Raw genomic sequence first — 22,637 nt, forward strand, 5'->3', positions numbered from 1 at the left:
TTGCTGCATGCTCTTCTGAGAGATTGGAGAATGGTGATCAGTTGAATTCTCTTTAATCAAGTTGTAGCTGTATATCAGATGGGTCCTCAAAATTAAGCACTGCAAAACAGTAAGTTTTAATTTCGTGTCTAACTGTATTCTTGGATAGGCAATGGTTAATTCAGTGATCTGTGGAATGTGATGCAGTCAGTTCCATGGTCTCTTAAATGCCCCCATTGTTCCTTGTTCTCCTTTGTGACTCTTTCACCAAACATTTACATGATACCACCTCTTTCCTTACAAATCCCTTCTCAGGCAATTTTTCTACAAGGTCTTTGGCCCCATCTCCTTGTTCTCATCTCTATTTGAGACACAGACTATTTAATTGTTCCATGTTACCTTTGGGGTTCTCTGCCATACTTTCCATCTGCTCCCTTATCTGTGTAAATTGTAAATTCTTTAGAGGCAGTAACCGTACCACTGGTTTGTTACCTGTAAACTGCCACTGGCTGTGATGGGACTATAAATGCAAGTACTGTCTTTTCTACCTAGTGCCTTCTTGTAATGTAAGCTGATACTACCATATTTACTCGAATCTAACACTCACCTTTTTTGGCCAAATTACAGTGTGAAAATTAAGGTGCACATTAGATTTGATGGCACGTTTACATTTGGCAGCAAGTACTTTGCTTGGTTTCAAGGTTCTGAAAATTGAGGTGCGCATTATATTTGATGGCACATTAGACTCAAGTAAATACAGTATGTCACTTCAGTTGGTCCATAAAGATTTGGATATTGTCTCTGTTGACATTGACCATGGGTGCATTACATACTTACATTTCAAAAGTTAAAGCACCCATTTTAAGTTGTCCACGAGAAATGAAAACATAGAAGGATCATAGAACTGTAGAGTTGGAAAGTACCCTGAGAATCATCTAGTCCAATCTTTTATTCCAATCATTTACGCTTCAGCATTTTTTTGGGCAGATTTGAGTGAACTTAACTTCTGTAGGTATATAATGGCTAACAGTGATTTGTGAAAGCACAACTCAGGGTCGCTTTTAACTCTTTTTAATGTATGTGGTATGGTGTCTTCTGTGACTGAGTGTGAACTGATTTGGGAACTTGGAAGTTGAAAGCATCAATTTCAGGGATGTCACATAAATTTCAGAAACAAGTTCTAAGATTCCCTGGTGTATTTAAATTATGAAGTTATATTCAAGTTCAGAGATGAGATGTCACTCATATGTCTATACAGTTCCCTCCCCCTGATTTTTACAGGGATTGCCTTCCTGGCCCTGAGCACGTCAGCGGAGTGCACAGAAGCCAACCCTCTTGCGCTCCATTCTGGCCTATTCCAAAAGCAGTCAGTTGCGCATCGGTTGAACGCATGCAAAATGATCGCCACCTGTACAGTGTTGTCAGCCAATATTGACAACTTTGAACAATTAGCTGGTGAAAGTTTTATATAGTAAATTGGAAAACTCTCAGAAGCTCTTGTTTTACACACTGCTCCTTTTTTTGTACTACTTTGTTTCACTGCTGGAATTTGTGTAGTACATGGGTGAGGAACCTCTGGCCCCCCACAGGTGGTCAGAATCCACTTCCTAGCAGCCTCAGCAAATATGACTAGTGGTCAGGGATGAAGAGAGTTGGAAGTTCAGCAACCTCTGGAGGGAGACAAGTCGTCCATCCCTGGTGTAGAAAGTTGTTGCAAGTTAGGTGGGAAATAGTAGCAAGCTTTGTGCACAATTCTTTACTCAGGTTCTATAGTGTAAGCTACTGCTTTTAATCCCACTCTGATCAGCCTAAATTCAGTTGACCTCAAGGTTTAATGTGAAACCAAAACAAGTGTCCTCCCTACTTGAATGGCACTTAAAGAAAAAATGGTCATGGTATACATTGTGTTCAGTCAGGTTTACTCGCAATCCTCAATCCATTTGAATATCCTTTTGTGTATTTACATTTCATTCAATGTAAAGAAGACTGCATTGTCAGTTGTTTTTAAAAATAACTGGTATGGAAATATTGAAATTTATTGCTTACATTTGTTCTTTTCATGTGTTCAATTCATTTGGAATGGGTTGGATCCAGACTTGACCTCATGCAAATGGAAAGGCTTATTTTTATTTGCAGAAAGGGCCAAGATCCAACAGAGGATTCATCTAGATCAGGGTTTCCCAAACTGGGATTTCCAGCTGTGGTTGGACTACAAGTCTCATTGTCCCTAGCTAGCAGGACCAGTGGTCAGGCTTGGACTAGATGGCTCTTAAAGGTCCCTTCCAATATTACAATTCTATTATCTCAGCTACATTGCTTGACAGTAGCTTGCTCTTGCAACAATTCACTTCTTCCAGTATGCAGCGTTCGAAATTCGCCTGGCACATTTTGCACATGGCTATCAGCCACTTGCGCCAAGTGAAGATGCCTAGGCGCCAGGACGGTACCTGATCTCTCCAACCATCTGGAGGTACATGCCTGGGGATTCTTGGATTCTGACTGTGCAGATAAAATATAGCAGATAGAATTATACAGATTGTGTTGCTAGTGTATGGAAACAGTCAGGATCCAAGAATCCCCAGGCATGCACCTCCAGATGGTTGGAAACGTCAGGTACCATCAGAATGAATTTCAGGAACCAAAAAAATGTTTTGGAAAATAGGACTTTCAAGCCATCTGGTTCAAAAATGGCAACTAGGCATTCCATTTTGGCGACTGTGACCCTTGTTAAAGGAGCCATTTGACTCCTAGCTTATATTGATTTTCTAACACTGCCAGTATGCAAGAAACTGGAAATAGTATTAACTGTGGACTAAGGCAGAGGTTTTAAAACTGTAGTCTGTAAGTTCCATTTGGGTGGCCTGTGGAAAGGCTGCAGTACAGTCAAATATATCTGTACTGAGCTACACACTTAATTTTTTTGATGTGATGATAAAGGACTAAGATGCCCAGCAAGGGGTCCATGATTTGCACGGCAGCACAGAAGCACATGACATGCATCTTTTGCCGCACATCAGTCAGCTGGCTCGATGGAAATGTCAGTTGCCAACATGGCACCCAGAAATCTCCATGTAGTTGCAGTTGGACTTGTTTCAGCAGCAAAATGCACCTGGCACCCAGGGAATTTCAAACACCACTCCAGAACAAGAGAATTAGGGAATCGGTGAAAATTTCTTCCCCACTTTCCTCCAGCATGGTGTTCTGTGTGTGAATAGTGTGGATCTAACCCAGTGTGTAATGACCATTCAGCAGATGGGAATTTTAATCTTAAATGTAATGTTTTCATAGCAGTAGTTTTTTATAAGCATTTGACATAACAATTTTAGTACTATTTGATGGTTAAGTATTGTTTCATACATCTTATTTCCTGTAAAACAAAATAATCTGGCCTAGTTAGCTTTAAGCCACAAAATATAAATTGTGAAAGTGTCACCTGCTTATATGTAAAAGGTTTAACAGTCTAGAAAATGTCTCATGATGGGATTCTGCAGCACTTGGATACAATCACAAATCTCAACAGCAGTCATCTCTTCGTTACTTTAGAATGCCTTTGAATATGTAGATGGGGTGATCCAGTCAATATTGTATACATTGAAAAAGCTTTTTATAAAAGTCCTTCACCAAAATTCGTTGAATAAGCTTAGGAGTTACATTAAGATTAACTAGTTACAGGGCAGGAAGATAAGATAAGATAAGATAAGATAAGATAAGATAAGATAAACTTTATTCACATTAGCCAACGGCCATAGCAACATAAAACAAGCAATATATACAAATAAAATATATACAAATAACAGGGCCGGAAGCAGAGAATTAGGAATGACTGGACAGTTCTCACAAAGGAGAAAGTGAGGAATGGCCATTGTCAAATGATTTATATTAGGATTGGTGCTTTTTAAATTGTTCATAAATCACCTGGAGTTGAGGTGACCAAATTTTCTAATGACACCAAATTTTTCAGTGTAGTAAAAATGAAAAGGGATTGTGAAGAGCTCCAAAAGGAGCTCTCCAAAGTGGGTGAATAGGTATTACAGTGACAAATTCTGCAAAATTGTGCAAGTTGGAGTGAAAAATCATAACTCCTAATGGAGTCTGAGCATTCAATAGCTGATTTTGGTGGATAGCTCAATGAAAATGTTAACCTAATATGTGGCAGCTGGAATCCTTTAGGGAAATGCCTTAAACTAAAACTTCTGATAGTGTAATGTCTTTATATAAATCTATGGTACAATCACACTTTGAATACTATGTGCAGTTCTGGTCATGATCAAGGAGCCAGAGCAGCTCCTGCAAGTAAAGGTTACAATACTTAAGGCTTAATTTAGAATAAAGGCAAATATAGGGAGGGGTGTAATAGTGTCAAAGTGTGCATGTTTCAGAAAAAATGTGTAGAGATTTTTTTCTATAATAGTAGGACCTTGAGTTACCCAATGCAGGTTTGCAATTAATTTTCACTGAGCTTGCTTACTTAGAATCAAAATTCACTGAAACTGGGTATCTGTGAGTCAGTTCTTTACATGTTGTATTTTATTATTGTGCGGCTTCAGGAGTGTAGCTGGAAAGTCAGATAGAACCATAGCATATTGATGCTAAAGTCTGTCATACCAGCGTAGTCCATCAAGTTTGAAGGAGATTACACATGTAAAATATGATGCCTGTCTTGATTTTGGGGGATGAGGAGAGATCTTTTCCTATGCCTGCTTCCAAATATTTTAAAGGGGTATGCTTCAGATCTTACATGTGTGCCCTTCACACTCTTTAGGGTGTGAGTGTGTATACATACACACCTACCCACACACCAGAGTACAAAGTTTAAAGTGAAAATCTATCCTAAGTGTTTCTGGGGTTGGGGTACAATTTTGCATTTCCCTGTTAGTTCATTATTCTATAACAAGTTTAGTAATTAATAAGACATGATTTCTCTGGGAAAGGAGCTCTTTACGCAAGTGATGTTAAATGTTATCCTTTTTTCCAGCTGTTAATAGCAGAGTGCCTACTGGCTCCAATTCTACAGAATCGCCTACACCTGAACCTTGTTCACAAACACTCAGTGTCACTTCTCAATCTGTGCTCCCCACGTATCCTTCAGTTGACATTGATGCCCACGTGAGTAATGTAGATAAGTTATAAAGCTGTTTTTGTTATAATAGTTGTTTCTGTTATATAACAGAGTAGTAATAAGGCGTGTATGTAGTAAACCTAACATATCCTTTCTACTGTTAAGACGGAGAGTAACCACGATACTGCGCTGACTCTTGCATGTGCTGGTGGTCACGAAGAGCTCGTCTCTGTATTGATAGCACGTGGTGCCAGTATAGAACACAGAGACAAGAAGGGTAAGCTACTGAAGTGCTGCTGTTTGTTGGTATTTTTTCCAGGGCTTGATGCATGGATATTGGACATTCCATTACTTTTCATAACTTTCTAGCTCATAGAAGAAAAACTGCTTTGAAACAGTTTTGGGGGGAATTTAATGTTTGTTATATGGAACTTTGAGCATTAACTGAGAATGGAGGATATGTTTTTTTAAGCAGAGGCTTCTTGTCAGCTTTTTGCCCCCACCACAAGTGTTTTATCACAAACTCAAACACTGACTGTTCAGTGATTTCCATTGCCAATATTTATTGTGAATTATTGGTTTTAATACACAACTTTTCTTTCTACCTCTTTGCCTCTCGTTTGAAAATGGCTTCTAATATAATAATCTCTATTAGGATTTACACCGCTAATTTTAGCTGCAACTGCTGGACATGTTGGTGTTGTAGAGATCCTTCTAGACAAGGGTGGAGATATAGAAGCACAATCTGAACGTACTAAGGACACTCCACTTTCATTAGCATGCTCTGGTGGACGCCAAGAGGTAAATGTTATAATCTATCATATTCTTTAGTCTTAAGTTAGGAGAAGAGAGCATGAATGTAGCAGCCTGATATGTCCCCTTGCTCCCTGAAACATATTTTTTGGTATATTTTAGTTTCTAAGTATACATATTGTATTGAACATGTTTAATTTTTTAATTTGTGGGTTGCCAGTAGTAGAAATTTGTTTCCTACAAACATCCATTAAAATGGCTCTTGATAGATTTGATTTTGTCAGTCAGGCAAACAAGATTCTTCAAAATCTACTCTGGTGTGAAAAAGGCATCCAAGTTGGACTGTCCATACTCCCCATACTGCTCAGGATGGGCAGGTATCATGCAACCTGTAACTGTAAAAGGTAAAGGACTCCTGGGTCGAATTCGTCTATGGAGTGTGGTGCTCATCTTCACTTTAAAGCAGAGGGAGCTGGTGTTTGTCCACAGGCAGCTTTTCTGGGTCATGTGCCCAGCATGACTAAACCATTTCTGGTGCACGGAACACCTTGACAAGTTCCAGAGTGCATGGAAATGCTGTTTACCTGCCGCCGTGGTACCTCTTTATCTACTCATGCTGGTATGCTTTCGAATTGCTAGGTTGGCAGGAGCGTGAGCTTACCCTGTCGCACAGATTTGAACTGTCGACCTTATGATTGGCAAGCCCAAGAGGCTCGGTGGTTTAGACCACAACACCACCCACATCCTACCTGTAACTGTATACCAGATCTGAGTCCAAGAGAGATTTTACTCTTCAGCCTGCTTGCCCAGGAACAGAGCTGAATCTTCCATGTCCTTTCTCTCACTTCTGCAACACCTTTTGTGACTTCAGTAGCTTCTACACCTTCACCAGCTTTACCTTTTTCAGTTCTTGTTACTAGTACCTTTTTGTTGCCTTCTCCAAGATCCATTTGAAAAGGAAAAAGAAAACTATGGCACTCTGTAAGAAGGAAAATTTCCTCCATGCAATCAGACTAAAAAGGGCATGTTGGGATCTGCAGGGGAAAAAGAATCAGTACTTTGCTGCTTTCAAGCCTCACAATGCAATCTAGAGACTTTTACAAATGTTACATTTCCATTGATCACACACTTGCCACGATTTTGAAATTCTTGAAGTCCTAGAAGCCTGTTGCAGGAATGAAAGAGAGGGAAGCTAGAATAGAGGGCTCTGTTCCTGGTCAAGGCAGGAAAGTGGAGAAGAGTCTGGAGCCACACAATTTCAGGTCACATAAGTACTCTGTGTCCTGGGCAGTACAACAAGACAGCCCATTCTGGATGCCTCTACATCAAACCAGAAAGAGCCTTCATGGTAAGCGACCTGTTCTGTGGATTTTTTGTATATAGAGCAGGGTTTCCCAAACTTTGGTCTCCAGCTGTTGACTACAATTCCCATCATCCCTAGCTAGCAAACCAGTCATCAGAGATGGTGGGAATTGTAGTCCCAAAACATCTGGAGACCCAACTTTGGGAAACCTTGATATAGACTATTGTAGGATTCTCAGTACCATTAAAAACGTACAAACTAGTGAAACTAATTTTGAGGAGTGCTCTGCTGCCATAATCTCTCTATACACTAATGACAATTGGCAACTGGTTCTTTGTATAGCCATTGAGGAAAAGAAAGGATTAAAAGAGAACCTTGGTTCCCTGACTTGCCATTTTGTATTCTAGCTATTTATAGATTTAACAGTTTGGCTGTTTGCGAATTCCACCCAGTGCCAGAGTGTTGTTATCCTCTGATCCTGCTAATATTGTACCTTTCAGGTTGTTGACTTACTGCTGGCACGAGGAGCAAATAAAGAACACAGGAATGTGTCTGATTATACACCTCTTAGTCTTGCCGCATCTGGGGGATATGTTAATATTATTAAGATCCTGCTTAATGCTGGAGCGGAAATTAATTCAAGGTAACAGGCTGTGTTTATTGGGCTCTGTGGCATACTGCATTTGCCACTTCTGGTTCTATCTTGGGAGGAGGAATAAAGGGGATGTCTAAGTCAACTGATCTATTTTGATCCTATTCAGTTGTATTAAACTATCATAATACGGGCTCCTCGTAACTAATGTGCAATTTATTGATGTCTATTTTTATATATATTAAAAGCTCACATACTTTGTTAGTAGATTTCCCCCCTCAAATTCCTGCTAGTGTTTTTAGCATGTAAAATGGTGGTATCAACTGAGACCAGACTGCTTTAGTCTGCTCTGGTCTGCTTTTGTCAGTTAGGTTTCTCTTCCATTTTTCTGTACACCTGTGTCTATTCTTCCGGGGGGGGGGGCTTGTTTTCTGTACGTTTGTCCAGGTTCTTTTGTTCTGGTGGTTGTATTAATTATCTCTTCCCTCTAGGACTGGGAGTAAACTAGGCATTTCTCCTCTGATGTTGGCGGCTATGAATGGCCATGTTCCTGCAGTGAAGCTGTTGCTTGATATGGGCTCTGATATAAATGCTCAGATTGAGACCAATCGGAATACAGCGCTCACTTTGGCCTGTTTCCAGGGCAGAGCAGAGGTGGTCAGCCTGCTTTTGGACAGAAAAGCCAATGTTGAACATAGGGCAAAGGTGAGCCTGCAGATAGCTTTCTTCTCAAATAGACTTGTGGTAAAAATGGTTTTGGCAATAGACTTAGTTTCCGGTTTTAACTATTTCAGTAATTTGAAATCAAGCCAACTTATCTTGTCCATCACTGAGTATTGGAAGGCTTTATTGCTTTTACTTTAGTAAATGTACCATTATTCATGATACCACATCATGGCTGACATTGCCTCAAAAGCTACACCTGATGGCAAGATACCTTACTGGTTATCATACTGGTTTTCACATAGTGGGTTGCAACTATCCAAGCTAAGGTGGATTGCAGCCTAAAATGCACCACACCACTTGTTTTGATATTAAATTAGAGTGAAGAGAAAATTGAAGCAGATACGAAACTTACGTACTTTTGTGTGGAATAGGGAATTTGGGCAGCTGTTTTTTTCTTGCTGTTGCATAATAGATTGTAACTGTAAAGTAGAGAGGCACTCACTGTTGCAATAGCCTCTTTTTTTTGCTGGTGGTCCTAGAGAGAAAAGGCAAAAGATGAACAGTGAAAAAATTGAGTGGCTCCTATATTGGAGGTGGGTGTTAAAGATGAATTCTGGATCTGAAAAGGATTAAGACTACCGGTTTACAGTAGGAGTGAGGAACCTCTGGCCTATAGACCAGAAGCAAACTGGGGCCTCCTCATCTGCCCCACCAGCCTCTTCTTCCAGAGTCTGCCTAGCCCATGTCCCAGTTTCTCCGGCCAAGCAACAAGAGAGTGGTGGTGGAAGAGATTACGAGCTGTCCAAAGAGTAAAAGATTGTTATTTTCCCATGGGCAGTTTGCTGCAGTGTGTGTAGGATATATTGGGTGGTTGTGGCTTTATTCTTCACACAAAGGAATGCAGCTTTCAAATCGAAAAAAGTTCCTCATTGATCGTTCCTCACTTCCTGTCAGTTGATCTTTCCTCACTTCCTGTCAATAAGGGGAGAGAAAAGAAGAAAGGGATGGGGATTCTCTGCAATTCGAGGGCCACATTCCCATTTGGACAACCTGACAGAAGGTGCATGTCAGTAGTGGTGAAGACCACTTCTCTTCCCTTATTGACTAAAAGTGCAGAAACCTTGAGGTAAATTGAAGATTAAAGAAATACATTAGCTTTGACTCAGTTTAGTTCCTGAACTGTAGCCCTGTGGGAACCTCTGCAGGAGGAGCCGTGCAGGTGTATTGGAGAGAAGCAGGAAACAAAAGCCCAAACACTAGCCAAAGAAAATGCAAACTGCAAAGTCTTAAATATTGTGGTGAGCAGATTAATATTAACATTCTGAATATCATGCTAGTAAATAAGTGATGAGGTACTTTTGTTCAAATTGTTCAAGTGTGTAGTGTTCAAGGCAGCAAAGTTCTGTACTAAAGCAAAGCATTGTATTTTGATGTGACATCCATTAAAGTGAACATTTATGCTGTACAGATGCTTCTACTGACCTGAACTTGTGAATCCATTGTGTGTGACTCTAGCTACCCTGAGTCATGTTGATAGGTCTTGCATGCATTGGGGTCCTTACATAGTGAAAGAGGTTGGCAACTATTTCTAGACTATGTTTAGAACTGCTTTATATAGACTCTATTTCAAACATTCTTTTAAACAGACTGGGCTCACCCCTCTGATGGAAGCTGCTTCTGGAGGTTATGCTGAAGTTGGAAGAGTTCTTCTTGATAAAGGAGCAGATGTCAATGCTCCTCCTGTGCCTTCCTCAAGAGATACTGCTTTAACAATTGCAGCAGATAAAGGCCACTACAAGTTTTGTGAGCTCCTGATTAATCGGTATGTCATTTTTTTTACACGAATAACTGTAACGACTAGAGTACCCACATACAAAAGTAGGTACCAGCAGACTCAGAAGAACCTGGTGGTTTTGCAGCACTATATAAAAAAGCCACAGGGAGGAGCAAAAACTGAAATAGTTCCTTAGAAATTCAATGGCATAGAACGTTGAGACTGGCAGCATTCACACATCATAGTAAACCATAGTTAATGGTTTACCATGTGACTGCAGAAGGCTCCTGCTTCACTCCTTCCCTCTAACTAGTGGAACTTAGCATTGTAATACACTAAAGTTCTGCTCCTAACAAACCACAAAGTTAAGCCAGGCTTACCAGTCATGATTTGTTTGAATGAAACAAACTACCTGGTGTTGGACATAATGCTAAACCTGGTTTGTTGCTCCTGCTAGCTAGAGGGGCTGTGTGAAAATGTTGCAATCATCATGTTTGGAGTAAACCATTGACTATGGCTTACTAAAGGGGTGAGGAAGCTGTGACCCTCCAGATGTTAAATTCTGCAATTCCCATCATCTCTGGCCATTGGTCATTCTGACTGTGGTTGATGGGAGTTTAGTCCAATGACATTTGGATGTGTGCAGGTTCCCATTCCTGTGTTTACTGTAATCTACAAACTGGGCTATTTGAGTGAAGTGGGTATTGCCAACTGGGTGGGAGGGGGGACAGAGTGGAGCAACTGGGAAGGATTGTAGGAGAGAGACAGATGTTAAGAGGTGCAGAGAACCATCTCAAATGAAGTTCATTCTCCATATTGCAGATTAACAGGGCTTGTGATGGGGAGAATATAGCAGCCCTGCAGTGTATTTAACACGCTTTACTGGTTGGACTGAACCAGAGTACAAACCCTGCACTGTTATCCATTGCATTTATCCCCACATTGCAAGCTGGGTTCAGAAAGTAGCATGCAACAACCCTGCAGTATAATTCACTGTTGATATTGCCAATCAGGGGTGGTCACTATTCTAAAACTGCCCCTTTAGACTTTCCTTTGGGCCACATCAAGCACTGAGTTGCATTTACAAAGACCATTGCTCTATTGATTTTCATGCAGACTGTAACTAAAAAAATTGTAACTAAAAATATGTATTTTACACATTAAGTCAGACCAGAAACTCCTGTCTTTGATGCTCACTTTTGTGTTTTCCACTTCCTCAGCCACAAGTTCACATAATATATGCACCCATGATAACACCGCAGCACTTAGTTGTGAGACCCCACTTGTAAAGTCAATTCATTCCCATGCATAAGAGGGAAGTATCAGCATGCTTGGCAAGGTTTGCAGAAATAAAAAATAAAATCTTACAGAGAAAAAAGCCACTTTGCATGTTCCAATTGACATAGTGCTAACATGTTAGGAAAAGGATGGGATGATTGGAAACTCAGACTTTAAAATTTTGTTGCAGACCCCCTTTTTGGAATTCTAAATTTCAGTTTAGTCTTTATAGCACATACCTCAAGATCATGGATGACATTCTGAAGTTCTTAGCAGCTTCCATATAACCAGTGTTTGTGAACTGAAATGTAGTTTCAATTTCTGCCTGGATTTTTTTGCCAGCTTGAATTTAATTCTAATTCCTTTCAGGGGGGCACATATTGATGTTCGCAACAAGAAAGGGAACACACCGCTCTGGCTTGCAGCTAATGGTGGCCACCTTGATGTAGTTCAGCTGCTTGTGCAGGCAGGAGCTGATGTGGATGGTGCAGATAACAGAAAAATTACTCCCCTTATGTCTGCATTTCGTAAAGTAAGTTCATTGATGTTTCACAAAATTTAAATCTGAAAAAGTCAACTTGATGGTTTTTTCTATCTTTTATCTTAGAATGAATGAAATTTCCTCTTTTTCTGTTTTCCTGTTGCTGTTTGCCTTATGACGACCTTCCCCAACCTAGTGCCCGCTGTGTGTTTCTGACAGCTGCCCCCAGCTATTATAATTGATGGAGGGCAGTGGTTCAAAACATTTGGAGGGCACCAGGTTGAGAAAGCTTGCATTAGGAATTGATGTGAACTGTAAAGTTTGTAGTTTACATTTGAAGAAGCAATTTCGCCTGCCTAAAACAATGTTTATGTCCGCTGATTCCCAGGATATAATTGCTACCTAGTTGTACTTACTCACTTTCTCCATATTAATTGTGCAACTGCCTCAAATGGTCATGATCCTGACACAGAGCAGGACATGCCCTCAACATGTTTTGGTCTTCAGGTGGGGAATGGTCATGGTCAGACCACTTCCTGGTGAAGTCTGTTATTGTAACTGCTATTCATGCCTGCAAGAGTGGAGGACCAGTTCAGATTGTCTGCTCTGAGGGTGATGGACTCTAATGGCTCTGGAGGATTTCCCAGTGTAAAAAGTAGGTGATTTTGTTGAGGTTCTTGTTTTGCTGTGGAGCAGTGAGACAAGAAGGGCTGCTGACATGATCATTCCCAAACCTGTTCTTCAGTGCTGTGGAGATCACATTGCTTGCTCATATTCCCAAGAGCTGCAGTTGATGAGATGGAAAGTGATGAAATCTTGCTTTCAAACTGGCTAAACACTCGTTAGGAGACATAATCCTATTGTACTGCATTCATTGCTCCCTCAAGTCAGCTAGTAGGTCCAGAGACTTGTTACCCTGGATTCGAGAGCAGATCCATGAAATCTTATCTGCAAGTAGTTTGCAATACCCTTTAAAGACAAAGTCTTCGTCTTGACTTGGATGCCACTATCCAATAATGATGTCCAGTGCTACACCTGGATCATTTTCAGTTGATGTTGCCTGATGATGTAGCCAGGATACTTACAGCAATGCCTTTGACCACATGCACTCTAGACTGTGGCTGGTCAAAGATAGCTAGAATTTGGGGTGACTACATGGGTCCAGGATGTTATGAACACATCACTGCATGATGGGGTGGTCCCAGCTGCTCTTAAAGAGGGGGGTAGTGCAATTACGCCTTTAAAAACCTATCCTGGCCCCACTACTGGTCAGCCATCAGTGTCCCTTTTGCGGAGAAGGTGGTGGAGCAACTTCCAAGTGTTCCTGGATGTCACTGATTATCTGAATCCACTTCAGTCTGGTTTTAGGCCTGATTAGGGCACTGAATCAGCCCTGGCGGATGACCTTTATTGAGAGGGACAGGCAGATTGTGATCCTGTTACTCTTAGTTTCCCAGAGGCCTTTCATACCATTGATCCTGGTATCCTCCTAGATCAGCTGTGTGGCCTGGTTATCTGAGATACTGGGCTGGATTCAGCTAATGGTCCTGCTACTGGAAAACTATGCAAGGACTTCCACTAGGGCAAAGGAGCTGTCCTGCCTCCTGCTCTCCCCCCCCCCCCCAAAATGACTCGGGTGGAAGTCAGGAGAACCCTCACCAAAAAAAAAACACTACCCAAAAACCAGGTAGGAGGAGAAGAGAGATTGTTCTTTTTTTTTATAATATTTATTAAATTTTAGTTTAACAATAAAAGACATAGATAATAACACAATCTTTTCCAATATCCACATTTCATACTCATCTTTGGACTTCCTCACAACCCTTGTTCCTGCTTTCTAAACTCATAAATTTTACCAGCAAATTATTAACTTGGTTTAATTCATATAATATAATTTTCCAATATTAATATCTCAAATTTTGGGATTTAACATACTCTTATTGAAACTTAATCATAAAATGTTACTTATCCAAAATTTATCTTTTCGTCTTCCAATTAAATTTAAATTTATATTCTTTATAACTAGTTTGTTGAAGCCATGTTTTTGCTAATCTTACATCTTTCTTAACATTCATACAATTTACAATATTTTTGTAGATAGTCCTTAAATTTCTTCCAGTCTTCCTCCACCAGTTCTTCTCCCAGGTCTCGGATTCTGCCAGTCATCTCCGCCAGTTCCATATAGTCTATCAGTTGCATCTGCCATTCTTCCAGTGTGGGTAATTCTTGAGTTTTCCAGCTTTTTGCTGCTGTTGTAGCATACATAAAAAAGATTCGATCCTTCTTTTGCACGCTCTGACCAACAATGCCTAAGAGAAAGGCCTCTGGTTTCTTAAGGAAGGTATACTTAAATACCTTTTTCAGTTCATTATAAATCATTTCCCAGAAAACCTTCACTCTAGGGCAAGTCCACCAGAGGTGAAAGAATGTTCCTTCAGCTTCTTTACACTTCCAACATTTATTATCAAACACATGGTATATCTTTGCAAGCTTGACTGGAGTCATGTACCACCTGTATATCATTTTCATAATGTTTTTTTTCAAGGCATTACATGCCGTAAATCTCAAACCTGTGGTCCATAACTTTTCCCAGTCAGCAAACATGATGTTATACCCTATGTCCTGTGCCCATTTTATCATGGCTGATTTGACCGTTTCATCCTGTGTATTCCATTTTAACAGCAAGTTATACATTCTTGAAAGTATCTTAGAGCTGGGTTCTAACAGTTCTGTTTCTAACTTTGATTTTTCCACCTGGAATCCTATCTTTTTGTCCAACTTAAAAACTTCTGAGCATAATGTAGCCAATCTCGCACTTTATCTTTTATTTTCTCCATACTCTGCAACCTCCAGTTATCTCCATCTTTTTCTATTATTTCCCAATATTTCGGCCATTTGGCCTCCATATTGAGTTTTTTCAGGGCCTTAGCCTCCATTGGTGATAACCACCTTGGGGTCTTGTTTTCCAATAAGTCTTTATATTTCAACCAGACATTAAATACTGCTTTTCTGACAACATGGTTCTTGAAAGTCTTATGTATTTTAGCCTTGTCATACCACAGATATGCATGCCAACCAAACACATTGTTGAATCCTTCCAAATCTAAAACATCAGTGTTCTCAAGAAGTAGCCAGTCTTTCAACCAGCAGAAAGCTGCTGATTCATAATACAACTTTAGGTCTGGCAGGGCAAAGCCCCCGCTTTCTTTAGCATCAGTTAATATCTTAAACTTAATTCTGGGCTTTTTGCCCTGCCAGACAAATTTTGAAATATCTCTCTGCCACCTCCCAAAACACTCCATTTTGTCCACAAACTGCAAAGTTTTGGCAATACATTCATCTTTATAGCAGCAATATGTCCTGTCAAGGAAAGTTTCAATCTTGACCAAACATCTAGATCCCTTTTAATTTCAGACCAACATTTTTCATAATTGTCTTTAAATAAATTCCTGTTCTTCGCTGTTATGTTTACCCCTAGGTATCTTACTTTTTTAACCACATTTAATTCTGTCTCTTTCTGAAACCTTTCTGATTCTGAAGAAGTCAATTTTTTTTCTAAAACCTTGGTTTTTTGCTTATTAAGTTTAAATCCCGCCGCTCGACCAAACTCATAAATCAGTTGCAATACCCTTTTAGTACTAGGCTCTGGCTCCTGTAGGGTCAAAACTAGGTCATCTGCAAATGCTTTCAGTTTATATTGTTTCGCTCCGACCTGGATACCTTCCACCAACCGGTCTCCTCTGATCATATTCAAGAGCACTTCTAGGACCGATATAAATAACAAAGGGGATAAAGGGCAACCTTGTCGTGTTCCTTTTTCAATTCTAAACTCTTCTGTCACCACATTGTTGACTATCAGTTTTGCCTTTTGCTCTGAATAAATTGCCTCTATCCCATTGTGAAACCCCCGCCCCACTCCCATTCCTTCCAAATTATTCTTCATAAACTTCCAGGAGATATTGTCAAAGGCCTTCTCTGCGTCTATAAATATCAAGGCTGCTTTTGTATTAATGTTTGTTTGCAAGAGTTCCAAAATATCAATAATGTTCCTTGTGTTTGCAAACAAATGTCTACCTGGGAGAAAGCCTACCTGGTCCTTATGAATTACTTCATTTAAAACTTTTTTAAATCTACTTGCTAAAATGTCTGCAAATATTTTGTAATCCACATTTAGGAGGGAGATGGGGCGGTAATTCTTAAGTTGTGTCTTTTCAGTTTCTAGTTTGGGTATCAATGTGATAAAAGCTTCTTTCCACGACTCCGGTGCCTTCTTCCCCTCCATAATTTCATTGCAAACCTCCATTAATGGATGTATCAAATAGTCTTTCAATGTCTTATAATATTTGGAGGTAAGCCCATCTGGCCCTGGAGACTTGCCCAGTTGCATGTTCTGAATGGCCTCCTCAATCTCTAATTGTGTTATTTTATAATTCAGGATTGTTCTATTCCGCAGAGACAACTTTGGTAAACCATTCTTCTTTAGAAACTGTTCTATCTCTGATTCATTTTGCGGCCCTTGAGTATATAGTTGTTTGAAATATCTCTGAAAGCACTTTCTGATTTCCACTGGGTTCTGAGTATTTCTTCCCTCAATTTCTAAATTTGTTACTGTGTTCAGCTTTTGAGAGAGATTGTTCTGTTGAGGAAGGAGAAATGCTTGCACTGACAGAACATTTGTAACAGTGCAACATCAAATTCCTTCTTTACAAAGGTTCCATTTCTAGCTGTGTGGTAAAGTCCTGGGAGTAACATTGGGGCACTGCTCTTCAATCTTCTGGCAGTTGTGCTGTGGGGCTCCATGGGGGCACCGTTTTGTCCTCAACTATTTAACATCTGAAGATGCCATTAGGAGTTTTGGAGTATGGTGCTCGCACTACACTGATACACTGCTTTTTTCCTCTATAACATCTGAATTGGGAGAGGCTGTTGAAGCCCTGGACCATTGCTTTTAATGCAGTGGTGGTCTGGATGAGGGCAAATAAACAGCATTTGAATTCTGGAAAGACAGAGGCATTATAGGTAGGTGGTTTCAGTGTCCAGAGGATAGGACAGTTGCCTTTTTTAGAAAGGGTTGCACTTCCTCTAAACGAGGAGGTACGTAGCTTGGGGATTACTCCTGGGTAAATATTTATCATTCCAGACCCAAGTGACCTCTGTGGCTGGCATGCTTTTTACCAGCTTCATTGGGTATATCTGCTACCACTATATCTGGATCAGAATAATTTTGGCTACTGTAGTACATGCATTGTTAATCTTGACATTTGATTGCTGCAATGTGTTCCATGTGGAGCTGCCCTTGGTCTGGAAGCTAAAATTAGATGGGGGTAGATGACTGGCAGCATGTGACCTCGATAGATAGATAGATAGATAGATAGATAGATAGATAGATAGATAGATATCATATATCATATCATATCATATCATATCATATCATATCATATCATATCATATATGCGCACTGGCTGCCTGTATGCTCCCTGGCCAAGTTCAAGATTAAACAAAGCCCTGAACAGCTTGGGTCCAGGATACCTTGTGGAATCCTGATCCTTGAGCCTGATCACTGAAATCATCTAGAGGAGTGCTGTTGGTTGTTCTTCATGTTCAGAAGCCCAGCTGGCCTCAATCAGCAGTCTGGTATTTAGTGTTGCTGGTTCTGTGCTGGAAACACTTGCTTTTGATTTTCTGTTGAAGACCTTGTTATGCTGACAGGCCTATGCAGTTGTTTAATGTTTTAATGATTATTTTGTACTGTTTTTAATGGTGTTTTATGTTTTAGTGTATACATATTGGTGTGTACCATTCTGATAGGAGATGATAAATGAATAAAACCTTGGTGCTGCTCTTTTTTTTCAGGGTCACGTAAGAGTAGTGCAGTTTTTGGTAAAAGAAGTTAACCAGTTTCCTTCAGACATTGAATGCATGAGGTACATAGCAACAATAACTGACAAGGTGAGTGCCAGAAAGGCTCCCAATGTGTTCTTATATGATGTGGTGCACCACCTGCAACTTAACAATGATAAAAATCAACAGTGGCGGTTTTTCCCCAGCAGTAGTTCCCATATTTATTTTTAATAATGCATAGATAAATTCAACAGATATTGATGCTACTGAGCATGAAGCCAAATCTAATCAATATTGATAGTGTTCTTGAAAACCAAATATATACAGAAGTTGAACATAGCCTACTTTGGCTATTTTAGAGGAAAGGTGGACTATAAAAAATGGAAACAATTATGTCTTGGTTCTGTGATATGTTTATGAAACTGAGTGTTAGACCACTTGGATCTATTAACTTGCAAGCAAAGTTGCTATCTGACAATGAACAGCTAGGCGTCCTCACCCTGAATTCTTGAGTGAGGGCATTTTCTCCATTGTAGGTGTGGTGTGTTGGTGGGGAGGGGATGGTCTCTGTTCACCACTTAAAACAAACAGACAAAAAAACAGATTGCAAGAATTTTATAGTTGAAGATCACAGCTCCCAAATAATTTAGGGGAAAGGTCTGAAAGAAAAAAAGTTCACAAAATGAGGTCAGACTAAAGGGAGGATTTTAGGCACTTGTTACATCACTCTCACAAGATTCAGTAGTTGCCCTCTCACAAGATCCTGTATAGTGGAACCACATTATACTATACAAGTATATTAGCAATGCATATTTCATATGTAGGTAGAACAGCATTGTTCATGTACCAAATATTGAAAGTGCTTATTTTAAAAAAACTTTATTCAAATAGAGATTATATCCAAAAAGCACATCCTTGATGGAAGTTGCGTGGACTGTGCACAACAAATTGGAAATAAATGTATGTAGGTTGGACAAAAATGAGGTTCAGAGAGAGGGGGCGAGGCTGTTGAAAACTGTTGTATTTTCACAGGCCTGCATTGGAAATGTACAAGGGAGGCATTGCATCTATTATCCAACACACCTGCCTTCCACCAATACCCAATAGCTGAATTTCAACAAGCACTGGATTTTTTTTACAAAAATATTGTGTTCAGTTTTACCGCATATGTCTTGACTACCATTATATAGAGATAGATACGCAGTTGCTATTGTGAAGGGCTGTACTTCACAATATGTTAGACCTTGTGAATTGGCATGGCTGAATGCTTCTGCCACTGGAAAAAAGACCTTCCAAAATGTTAGCAAGAAGGCTAGGAGTGAATACTTCTCTAAGATGCTAGATTTCCCCTAGTAGAAATATGTATGGGGAAACATACGGTAGGAGGGAATAAATCTTGTCTGAAGTAGTAAAGGCTTTTCTGGTCTGTACCATATCCAACATCTGCAAATCTGGATATGCCTAAGGAAATTGATCACCTTTACTTCCACTGGTAGTTATGGTTTTGCACCTGTTACCATTCCAAATCTAGAAAGCATTTCTTATGCTGCCATTGATAACAGGTGCAGCTTCAGTATAAATTCTGCTCTTTTTGCATTGAAAGATCAGTTAGCACACGTATGGCAAACAAATTGATAATTGCTTTAAAAGCTGTATTTTCAGAAAACTGTAGATCAGCCTAACAGTAATCAAAAATCACTAGTTTTAATTCATTACCTACAGACATATTCTCCGGTACTGCATTTGTATATGCCAGTGAAGTAGTTCTTGGTGTCTAGCAACTTGCTGAACCTATCTTTCCTTTTCACAAACTTTCTACTGTATAGGATTTGCTGAAGAAATGTCACCAGTGTGTTGAAACAATTGTGAAGGCAAAGGACCAGCAAGCAGCTGAAGCAAATAAGAATGCAAGCATCCTGCTAAAAGAGCTAGATTTGGAAAAGGTAAGATGATAGAGTACATCCCCTTGCTTAAATACTGTTACATAAATCAAGTGAAATCCTCTCTCAGACTTATTCATGCACCTGTGTGGGATAAATGCAGCAGAGGATTAATCTGAGTCTGCTTTGGATTTTAATTTTCTGGAGTAAGCCACCATCACGCCTTCACTCAGGCTAGCAAGACTTCTAAATCAAATGGGTGTAGATCTAACAGTTGAAAATCCTCCTGTGTACCGTAGCAAGCTAGTAGTTACTAAAGCAGTAGCTTGCGGTTGGGGGGGATTCCAAAGTAAAGCTTACTTTAGTTATGGATAGTAATAACATAAAGTGGTCCACTACATTATGGTCTAGTTTGGACACTCTTTCTCTTCCTCATACATTTATAAAGCTTGAAACAAGTGTCAAGAGGCCCAGCACTCCTGCTTCACCTTGTGTGCTTGTTCACCACTTTTTTTAGCTTTTAGTAGCATATGTTTCCTATTATGTCTAATCCGGGGGACTCTTGAGTTCATGTTAATTAGTCAGGATCATATTCATGTTTTATGAAGCCTAGACTGATTGTCTAAACTGGGCCAATACTTTATACTGGAATATAAACCAAAATCAAAATAGATACTTACTTAAACATACCTTAAACTAAATGTAGTTCACTAAAAACAGGTATTAAAAATTGGTCTACAATTGCAATACTGTATAAAAGAGCAGGACCACTGCAGATTGATTTATATTCAGTATTTGAAGGTGGCTTTCAGGGTTTCCACTCTTAAGGACAATCTAGGCATATCTATAGACATATCTATAGACAATCTATAGACATATCTATAACAAAACACATTTGTAGCACAGTTGACCTAAGCAACAGTGTGCTTTCCCACACAGGATGGGATCTGTGTGAGCCAAGCCAGATTGGAAAAAGCACTTCAGTTTACTTTCATTTTTTTACTTTTTTTACTTTCATTTTTAGGGAATTTTTAATGTTTGATGCGGTATTGTTTTTAATATTCAGTTGGAAGCTGCCCAGAGTGGCTTAGGGAACCCATCCAATTTTATTTTATTTTTTATTTTATTTTATTATTATTTTATATTATTATTTTATATTATTATTTTATATTATTATTTTATATTTTATTTTATTTTATTTTATTTTATTATTTGTGTGGGGGGGATCATTCATTATGGAGGTTTCTTGAGCCAGAAAGAAGACACTGGAGAATTTAGAATTCTATATATAATGCATTTGCTGTAGTTATCAATGTATATATGTTTATATTCTATATTGGTGTGTAATCAGGTATATTGTAAATTATTTTTCCACAGTCCAGAGAAGAGAGTAGAAAGCAGGCTCTTGCAGCAAAAAGAGAGAAGAGGAAGGAGAAGAGGAAGAAGAAGAAAGAAGAGCAAAAACGAAAACAGGAAGAAGATGAGGAGCACAAACCTAAGGAAACACTAGAGCTGCAAGAAGATGAAGATGAAGATGAGAATGATGATGATGGTGAGGAATTCATCACTCCTTCAGCTTAGTTTTCTAAACTTGTATTTTTGGGATTTAAAGCTCCTCTAAAGCACAGAGTGAAAGTAATTTTTACATGTGTTTTGGTAATAATCGGTCACTTGGATATCCAAGTCATCTGAGGGACTCTGTTAGCAGTGTACATCGTATACAAACACATTGCTTATATTCCTTTCTTATTTATAAAACTAGTAGAGTTGTATTTAGAATGACTCTGTAGAGAAGAAAAGGCTTAGTCCAGAAAATACATTTTGAAAACGGTGGGTTGATGCTATATAGTTCTATATGATACCCATTTAAAAATGCATAGTGCAAAGGCCATGCATGCTTCTGTGTGTAGGAGTGTAAGAGGCTGGGAGCTGCCACAGAAAAGGCCCTGTTTCTCATGCCTGGCAACCAAATTGACGTCATAGGAAGGTACACAAACAGGGCCTCTGAACCATATCTCAATGCCCAGGCAAGTTTGTATGATTGCTTCATACAATTATCCTTCAGATAGTTCTGTCTCAAACCATATAGGGCTTTCAAGGTTAAGACAAGCACTTTGAATTGCATCCAGAAACGCACCTATAACCAGTGCATTTGGTACAGAATTGGTGTCATGTCCTCCAGTTCCCTTGCCCCTACCATTATCCTAGCAGTGGAAACCTGCACCAGTTGGAGTTTCCAGACCATCTTCAAAGGCAGCCACACAAAGAATCCATTATGGTAATGTCTTGGATGTAATTTGTGCATGGATTACTGAGGCAAGGTCTGGTCTCTCTAGATAGGGCCATAGTTGCTGTATCAGCCTAAACTGGTAAAAGGTATTCCTAGCCTAATCCCAGGATGCAAACCAGAGTGCTGTTAAATCATTCCAACCATGGAGAGTACCTCTGTCTTGTCTGGATTAAGCCTCAGCATGTTCACCCTCATGTATGACAGAATCGTTTTCAGACACCTGTTCAGATGTTCCACAGCATCAGGAAGATGCAGGCAGTGCTTTTTTCTAGAAAAAGAGGTGCCCTAACTTTCCATGAAAGCTTCCATTGTTCTCTTATAATGGCACCGAGTTCCAGCTGAAAAAAAGACCTGGTTGTAGGTTAGAGCTAGGTGTTGTCTGTATATTGGTGACACCAAAGTCCAACTCTCCATGTTAAACAGCGTGTGGTCAGAATAATACCTTGAAGCACCCCACAGATCAAGGGTGAGAACTTGAAGGCCCCCAGCACCACCTTGGACTGATCCTTTAGGACGCTCTGGAGCCAACCTACTACAGTGCCTCCCATGCCCCACCTAACAAGACAGCCCCAAAGGATAATCTTTATCTTTCCTCTACTGCCACAACCCAGTCAAACTGTAGATTTAAACTCTGCTTTGGGATAGGATCTGTGTGTCTTACATAATGGATACTGTAGGCACTGTGTCTATTACCCTTGGCCATCCAACAATCACCTGCTCTCTCTCAAGTATCCCTTCCTG

At 39.7% G+C, this 22,637-nt stretch overlaps 1 protein-coding gene across 10 annotated transcripts in view; it reads left to right on the forward strand.

Moving 5' to 3' along the window:
* The window catches only part of LOC307219908 (ankyrin repeat and KH domain-containing protein 1-like), a 90,662-nt gene that overhangs the window by 48,526 nt on the left and 19,499 nt on the right, over nucleotides 1-22,637 (forward strand). For all 10 annotated transcript variants that reach the window (XM_079983425.1, XM_079983432.1, XM_079983423.1 and 7 more), the window contains 10 exons: nucleotides 4,955-5,085; nucleotides 5,204-5,315; nucleotides 5,694-5,839; nucleotides 7,595-7,737; nucleotides 8,178-8,391; nucleotides 9,999-10,174; nucleotides 11,774-11,936; nucleotides 17,739-17,834; nucleotides 19,553-19,669; nucleotides 20,984-21,158. In XM_079983425.1, the coding sequence (XP_079839551.1) occupies nucleotides 4,955-5,085; nucleotides 5,204-5,315; nucleotides 5,694-5,839; nucleotides 7,595-7,737; nucleotides 8,178-8,391; nucleotides 9,999-10,174; nucleotides 11,774-11,936; nucleotides 17,739-17,834; nucleotides 19,553-19,669; nucleotides 20,984-21,158 (1,473 nt within the window). The remainder of the gene's footprint in view (nucleotides 1-4,954; nucleotides 5,086-5,203; nucleotides 5,316-5,693; nucleotides 5,840-7,594; nucleotides 7,738-8,177; nucleotides 8,392-9,998; nucleotides 10,175-11,773; nucleotides 11,937-17,738; nucleotides 17,835-19,552; nucleotides 19,670-20,983; nucleotides 21,159-22,637) is intronic.

The sequence above is a fragment of the Podarcis cretensis genome, assembly GCF_951804945.1.
Source record: "Podarcis cretensis genome assembly, chromosome: 7".
In the NCBI taxonomy this organism is placed as follows: Eukaryota; Metazoa; Chordata; class Lepidosauria; order Squamata; family Lacertidae; genus Podarcis; species Podarcis cretensis.